We start from the raw sequence: 8409 nt of genomic DNA, 5'->3' as shown, positions 1-8409 counted from the left end.
ATAATTGGCTGCTTAGCTCTTGCACTACGTGGAACAATTGCTCCAAAATTTGCTGCACCTTGTGATGAAGAAGGTGCAATAGTGTTCTGCAATAGTGGGGTTTGGAGTCTTATCAGAGTGAGTGCAGCTCAAGTACACAAGAGAAGGGAGACTTATCGTCCACGACCAGAAACATTGTCGTTTTGCTGACCTGGACGGGGACTGATTTATCCATTTATGTCACCCTGACACGTCGTAGGCATCTAATTGTGCCATTTCATCATTTTCCGTTTACAATAAGAGAAATCATACCAGGGACTGATTTGTCCACCGAAAAAGAACTTCAGAGATGATTTTTTGTATTAATCTTTTTCGAAAATTAAAGTAATCCTCAGGACTGAATTAGGTAATTACTGAAATAAATAATGTTTGAAAAAATAGATGTGATAAATAATGAAAAATATATAAATAAATAAATAAATAAATAGATAATTGTTTTCTAGTGCAAACGAATTGTAAATCCTTATCACGTATAGTAGTCACCATAGGAATGGAAACAAATCTGCTAGGAATTTCTAACATACCTATGACAACATTTTTATTAGTGCTCCCAAATAATAATATTAATTAAATCATAAACCTTTTCTTTTCCTTTTTTTTTTCTCCGGTTCTTGGTAGGGGATGGGCGAATAAAGAATTCCGACCCAAAGTCCCTCCCTTCATAGAACTTCATCACTACCTTTTAAAGTATCGATAACTCATTTTTTGCCACTTCACCTAAAAAAAAAAACCCTTATTTTTTGCCATTAAACTATCCAGTCATAAACTTGTTACAGTCTAGCATTACGAAGTTGTTGCTTCAGCATGGGTCGAACATATTCCTGAAAACCATCTGGCACAACTGAATCATTCAATGGATCCTTCCATGCCTCCTCGTACAGCTTTGGATACACATTTCCGTCGTAGCGGCCAAGAACCGAACCAAGGTAGTGATCGGTGTAGTTAAACGCATCAACTAGCGCAACAGCATTCGGACGTAGCTAAATCAAGCATATATAATAATGTCAGTTTCATATAATAAACTATTCCTAGACACCGGAAGGCTGCAATCGCTGAGGACACAAACCTGGGAATACAAGGACCTTAGCTGTTCACCGGCAAGTGATGCCTGTTCGGCATTGATGCAGCCAGTTGAAAGAAAATCACCCAAATACTTACGAAGAAGATTCAGGGCATAAACGATACAAAGATTTTCTAACTGCTGTTTCACTCCCTTTCCGGGTATATCTTGCTGCAACTTCTCAATAAATCTGAAAAACGCAACCTTCATCAACTTACAAATAGAATATTTCAAGCAAATACTAGCTTTAAGTATAGAAATCGTGAACTACCAATTTCCTTTTCACTATAGATGTGTTTGCGAGTTGGAGTTTCGAAAGAGAAGGGTCAAAGGAGTAATTTCCAATTTACACTTCATAACCTTCTCTTCTCTCCCTTATAATCCAAAGTCAAAACTTGCAAACACCACCTAAAGGGGTTCTTCAGCTACAGATAAACTACAAATATTATGTAGGACCAGTAGGAAACAGGAAGAATCTCACTTGGAAACAACCACCAACTGGCAATGAGCAACTGCTGCCTCAACCAGCTCAGCCGAAAGTTCTAGGAAACCTGCCGTAATAAAAACCATTAAGTGTACATAGAGCAATCTGATGTTGCATTCAAACAATTACTCACTCATAAACATATGTAGTAGGATGAATGCTTTTATAAATTTTTTGGGCGCATTAATATTGCATATGCATCATTTCCCACATTCATCATCTTGATTCACTTGTTTTGTGTTTTGCCTCTTTGTTGATTGAAATGATTAAACTGTGCATTTATTGCTTTGATAATTGAGTTAATTTTGTATTACCTCACACTCAGGCCCGTAATATGCTTTCTCCAAGTGTTTTGACAGACATAAGAGTGCAGAAGCAAAAGGAAGTGCAAGGAACAAAGCAGCATAGCAGAGTGCAAGGGTAAGCTATCTGGACAAGATCTCTCAGGTGGTGCTTAACCCACTTGGCTTGAGGGAGCTCGCCCAGAATCAAGGGGATCAGTCTTTTAATTTTGCAGGGTTGGAGCCTCCAACAAAGAGAGGAGGGCAATTAGGTTTAGCCATTTTTAACTTAGGAAGAGTTGCTTCTTTGTCACTATTGGTATTTTCAGCACTTTGCTTTGAGTTTCCAATATTCTTTAATTTTCTCCATTTTTGCACTTACAACACTTGAATTTCTTGTTGAACTATTGTTCTACATAGTTATTACACCACCCTTTCTGCTTAAATTTCTAGATTTCATAGTTTTCTAGTTATGAATGTCGATTTCATAAAGTTTTGTAAATTGTTGGAAATGGAGGGATAAACACATGTTGGCTCAAGGATTACAAGGGATTTACAGAGATGCCCTAAAATCCATTTCATTTTAATGCATGATTATATTTCTCTACTATCTTCCTTCAACTCTATTTATACGTTTATGTTCATTAATATGAGCATGTGGGTATATTAGGGTTGTTATGCATCATTATTCATGATTTTGGATATTTAAGCATAATGAATTAATTTGTTAGGTGTATGTTAATTGATTAATTGTCATATACTTGGTAAATTGTAAAGGGTAGGAATTCTTTATTAAAAATTATCAATACAATTATCTTTCATGTTGGATTGGTTATCAATTCCTAGGGATTGAGATTTTGATTCATGGTTGCTAATCGCTAATTCTAGACATGACTAATGATCAAGAGGTTATAATAGCAGAGGAAGTTGATTTATGCATGCTGTGTTTAATGAAATGCCAAGTTGATAACCCTTGAGAACCCTTGTGCTAGTGTTTTCAATTCTTGAATTACCTTCGTTTTTGACTCTATTTGCTTTTCAACCTTACTTAAAATCGTTTTTATTTTATTGCAAAAATCTAAAACCCCCACTTCTAGACTCAACCAACTACAATACACCCTTTCTTTGAGAGACGACTTGAATCACACTATGACTTCATTAATTATGGTGTAATTTGGTTTACAATTTACAATTTTGTAGCTAGTGTGACCTAGCTCTTACCAATATGCACTAAAAAAATTTATAATATTGTAATTATGAAACTTATTAAATTTACTATTTAATTCTATGTCACAGGTTAAATCATTAAAATAAACCACTCCCAGGCCCATGCAACCAATTTCAACCACCAAAAATTCAAAGAAAAGAAATAAAAGGATTTATAGATCTATTTACAAACAGGGGTTTACTTACCCTCCTCAGGATTGGAAAACTTAGCAAGATTTTTAGCACAATCAACCGACTTCCTAGCAGCCCTAGCTTCAAATGCTTCCAGGACAAAATTAGGCTTCAACCAATCCTCGGCTGCAAGTAATCCAAAAAACTCTGTAATTTTGCTTCTGAAGGACACAGCTAGAGTAACTAATAACATCTCAAACTGCATCCAGTTTAGGATATCAACATGGAGTTCTAAATTTCGCAACCAAATCTATTTTAAGATTTTGTTATACATTTATACCTTTCTGAACATTAGATTGATATTGCATCAGTAGTTCCACTCGTCCCATATAAGCTGTTGTACCAACAGGCCTTTTTCCAGAGCCCAATTTAGCTATAGTCTTCATGAGATGCCTTGCCACCTACATGGGATTTTCTAAAAGTTGTCAAAATGATTCAACGATCATTCTCAATTAATAATATTCAATTAACCTCCCAAATCAGAGAGCACCATGATGTAAAAAGGCACAGAAGTGTAGAAGGCACACAAAGGCACGCAATAGAGACTTATTCAAGCTCAACCATGAAAACACCCAGACATCGGAGAATATATTAGAATAACAATGATAATTACTTTTCTTTTGTTAATATCAATACACTACAGACTATATATTATATATACATATACACACACACAGCAATTTATGAAAGCATGTCAAATACTAGAGAATAAAATTCAGGCAATGGTATAAACTAAATGACATTTAGCAAACCTGTAACATCAACACAACGTTGTCTCCTTCATAAGTGCAGGTAGGAACATAGACAGCAAATAACTCGGGGAGACCACTGCTACAAAGGTAACCATGGCCACCACATAATTTACGGCATTCTTCAATCCCATCCTGCAAGTTGATATGAATTTAACTACGTTATAATTTCAAAGAATTCATGTATGTTCCAACTATAAAAGAATAACAATAGCACAACAATAACATCTTTAGATGGAATGCAGTAAAATAAGATACTTATTGTTTACTATTAAGTGAACAAAATATCTTAAGCTCACATGCTATGCACCTGAATTGAAAAAGAGTTAGATGTAGAACTAATATGCATGATGAATCACAATTCATATAAAAGTTTTCTTCCTAACTCTTAATCACACACGTTAATGCCTTCATTCCATCAATAAATTTCAGACAACAGAAAGAAATAAGCAGTAAAAGATCAGAAATCTGATAAAGCATGAAACGTAAGATATGATGGCAGAAAATATGATTCAACATGTAAAGAGTAAGAAACGAGGCATCAACAGGACTATCAAAGAATAATATTATCACGAAAAACCCAGGAATGAATCTTGTGAATGTTACTGGTGAGAATTTAAATAAAGGACTTCACATCACAAATGGCTGCAAAAATAGTGCCCCACAATGATCAACATTCGAAAGTATAAACACATTCTACATTCTAATTATTATGGTTTTTATATAAAGCTGTTAAATAAAAAATCAAAGCCAGTAACTAAGACCAATTGGCCCTGTAATAAACATTAGTGATTAAAAGTCACATACAGCAGTCACTGAAGTAGTCAAGGATTTCAAGCCTGCAGTGCACGCATGAGCCTCAGGCAATGTTGAAAAATCACCAGCTTGTAATCTTTTCATGACATCCATGTAAAGCCATTTCAACCATTCACCAACAAATCGGAAAGCATAAGCAGAAGCTAACAAAGGGAATAGCCTAGCTTGTTGTGTTTTGTAATCAAGCACCTAGACAGAAACATATAGCAGAAAGTGAGAAACGTTATACTATTGATAAGAAAACATAACTGAAAAAGTCACCAACAGGAAAAACATAGACTTCCCATTTTTCTCTTGAACACATGAAGATAATGTTGAATGCCCGGTTATTATTATGTGTTTTTTGGCATTAATGCACACTTCAATGTCACACAATTCATGTCCAAGATGAGTAGGTAATCCAACATCACAAACTATATAGAAGAGCATATATTGGTCGAAAGTGTGACTACTTTTTTTTTTCAAGAAAGGCCTTTTGAAGCCTACCTGTGTTTCAAGGCCTCCTTTCTTTCCACCAAACTGTCTGCGAACACAGCTATATCTTGTAGCAATGCAAACTGCTCTAGACAATGCAATTGATGCATCCGACACAATGGTTTGTCTCACATATACCATAGTACCATAAACTAATTGTCGCGGAACACTGGATTGTACATATTTTCCTTCTCTTGTAACCTGTGAAACCCTGTCCAATTTATATTGAGATAAAAGTCAGGCTGCTATAAGCATATATTGTCATGGATCCTCCTCTAGAATTTGCCATTTAACTCAAGTCTAAGCAAAAATAACTTTTCCACTCCACCTTCCAGAAGAGGATGAGAGGTTCCCACACAGATAATGAGTATAGTTCATGGTTATTATAATTATTTTGTGGATGAAAAATGGAGGACTTGACAATCATTGCAGATCATGTATTAATTAAAAAATCCTCCCAAGTATGATCATTAGACTCAACCCTATTGAGGCAAGGTAAAACAGCAAAAGAGAAACCAACCTCATCAACATTTGATTCCTCGGAATTCGTACATGATCAAACTGTAGAACCCCATTGTCCATGGTGTTATATGCTCCATTTCCAAATTTCATTCCAATATCCCCAATAGTTATGCCTGGAAGTGGTAGGTGATCATCCAAGCTCCGGAGCTGGACAATGAAGCCTTCAAATTGGACATATTGTTAATTAATTTGAGACAATATAAGTAAGAATTTTGGATGATTAAGGTTGACAAATACCATGCACTCCATAATCTCGACCATCTGTAATTAGACGAGCATAGACAGCACCATGTGTTGCAATTTTACCCAATCCACCAGGCCACCACTGTTTACAATGGCATCAAAAGAGTGATAATAATATCCAAATAACACTGTGGAAACAGCAAGTTTTCCAAAAAGGCAAAAACATTTTAAAATTGAAGCCAGTTTCAAAAAGTGCAAAGCCGCTATCCCCTGATTTTGCTTATGACTTGACAAAATAAGATCTTAAGATTAGTGGATCTTAAATCATTAAAATGCATTGTAAATGAACAGAAAATGCTCTTATGATCTATCATTGATTTTACTCACTTTGCTGGAAGTCAATGTGGGGCTATGAATTACAAACTCATCTGTTTTTGGATCAAACGTTGCAGTTGTTTCTAGCCCTTGAACATTAGATCCATGGCCAAGTTCAGTTTGAGCATAGCAACCAATTATTTGCATTTTTTGAGCCAAAGGCAACCACTGTTTCTGCTGTTCCTCAGTGCCTTGTCCTTTGATAGCAGGAATAAACATTCCCTGCAGAAGAAATTACTGCTTAGATCTATCCTAATAAAAAATCAAGAATGCAACCAAGACAAGAAATTGAATTGTATTGTACCCAATGAAGATCCGTGAAAGCAGGCTCGTCCACAAAGGATCTAAGCATGGAAGCTTCTTCTTCTGTAAGAATACAACTCACAGAATTATAAAGTTAGATAAATATCGAAATGGTGAAAAAGGCCTCCTATTCTATAAAATGAAAATTATACCAAACACAACTGCAAAACAAATAAAGAAGAGAAGATTCACCAGTAAGACGAAGCTCAATAATCCTCTTCCATGCATAAGCTGCTTTCCTCATAGTGTTCTTAAATAACTCCTTCCTACCAAGCATGGGTCTATTATCCTTTCTGAATGCCTATACACGAAAACAAAAAATTCAAGGTTTAAAGTTACTACTGGATACAAAGTAATCACTTATGAGCTAACTCCAATAAAATTTAAAATAATAATAACCATAATAAAAATGTAGAAACGGATGCCAAGCATCTTTTATGTACAGTGACATTAGAAATATTAACTGAACACTGAATTCTCATAACAAATAGCTTAGCTAACAAAACATGCTTTCACGTTCCGGTTCAGAATAAAACCTCGTAGCCAGACAAATCGGCCAATTACAAATTCCACACTCTATTTTCCCACATTTCATAAATGATTTGTTCTCAAAATGAAAATTCAAAATCGAAATTGCGTGCACTGATTAAAAAATAAATAAAATCAAATTCATCAACAGTAGAAAAAAGTCTTAATGTTGAAAACTCCGGGGGATACCGAGGGATCAGCAGAAAATCTGATAATATAGCAAATGCACCGTTGCAAGATAATAGAGGAACAAGGAGCAAATCATATAAAAAAATAACCATAAAAATTCAGAACAGAACAAAGGAAATCAGAAAGGAAAAGGAAGAGAGAGAGAGAGAGAGAGAGAGACGAACGGGATCGCTGGCAACGAGACGAGACATCCTGTCGGAGACCTCGAAGGCGTGGGGAGAGCCAGCCCAGACGATCTTCATCTCATCGACGTCGAACTGCGCCTTGCTCCTCTCCGGTGCCAAGTGATCTATTCCTTCCATTTTTTCTTTATTTTCTCTCAACTGTTCAAAATGAAACTGAAGAAGAAGAAGAAGAAGAAGAAGAGAGTCGTATTCTGGAGAGGGAGAGAGAGAGAGTAAGAGAGAGAGAGAGACCTTCACGAACGACCTTCTGCTACGCTTTTAAGGTGATCCAACAACCAAACCAAGTGTAATGACGTCAGGGGTTAGTGGCTCCCTTCATTATTTTTGCTTTTAATTAGTTGAATTGAATTAATATTGCTTTTTAACTTTTTTTTACACGTGTCGCTGTCAACCCAAAAAATAATGGTTGACTTGTCATTTTGGAGTAATTGATAAAGCTGAGCTTTTAAATTTTTAAATTTTCATTTATCCTAAATAAGTATTTTTCCTAGTAACAAATATCTATGAGAATTAAAAGATTAAAATATATACATTTTTTAATTAGTCAAAACATATTTTTCTTTTTAAAATTTTTTAAAAAATGTAAAATAATATTATTATTTAATTTATTTATTTTTAATATTTTAATTAAATTATAATTTTATCAATCAACCTAAATTTAATATTTTTTAGTTTACCTTTTTAATTATAAAATTGTTAATAAAAAATTAACTCTTAAATTAATAATTATATATTTATATATAAATATAAATATTATAAACTAATTTTTACCGTATTTTTATATTTTAATACATATTTTATATAAATAATTAATTTTTTTTAT

The 8409-nt window shown here is 34.5% G+C and overlaps 1 protein-coding gene across 1 annotated transcript; it reads right to left on the bottom strand.

Moving 5' to 3' along the window:
- Positions 1–423: 423 nt before the first annotated feature.
- On the bottom strand, positions 424–7922 carry LOC112720783 (peroxisomal acyl-coenzyme A oxidase 1). Its single transcript, XM_072206798.1, has 14 exons — positions 7566–7922; positions 6877–6985; positions 6686–6747; positions 6394–6603; positions 6061–6148; positions 5822–5984; positions 5314–5512; positions 4819–5016; positions 4015–4146; positions 3543–3663; positions 3278–3388; positions 1581–1650; positions 1106–1289; positions 424–1019 (listed from the first exon to the last, which is right to left on the bottom strand). The coding sequence occupies exons 1-14, from the start codon at positions 7701–7703 to the stop codon at positions 810–812; spliced, it is 1995 nt and encodes a 664-aa protein (XP_072062899.1). The 5' UTR covers positions 7704–7922; the 3' UTR covers positions 424–809.
- Between the last annotated feature and the right edge of the window lie 487 nt (positions 7923–8409).

This window comes from Arachis hypogaea, chromosome 11, assembly GCF_003086295.3.
Source record: "Arachis hypogaea cultivar Tifrunner chromosome 11, arahy.Tifrunner.gnm2.J5K5, whole genome shotgun sequence".
NCBI lineage: Eukaryota > Viridiplantae > Streptophyta > Magnoliopsida > Fabales > Fabaceae > Arachis > Arachis hypogaea.
Note: the sequence above shows the minus strand (reverse complement) of the source record. Positions and strands in the feature narration are given on the sequence as shown.

Excerpts from the sequence above, each read along its gene's own strand:
- LOC112720783 (XM_072206798.1), bottom strand. The coding sequence starts at position 7,703 with ATGGAAGGAATAGATCACTTGGCACCGGAGAGGAGCAAGGCGCAGTTC. Across the intron at positions 3,664-4,014 it reads ACGTTGTGTTGATGTTACAG|GTGGCAAGGCATCTCATGAA; the intron begins GTTTGCTAAATG and ends AATCCCATGTAG. Across the intron at positions 1,651-3,277 it reads GTTTTCCAATCCTGAGGAGG|GTTTCCTAGAACTTTCGGCT; the intron begins GTAAGTAAACCC and ends TTATTACGGCAG.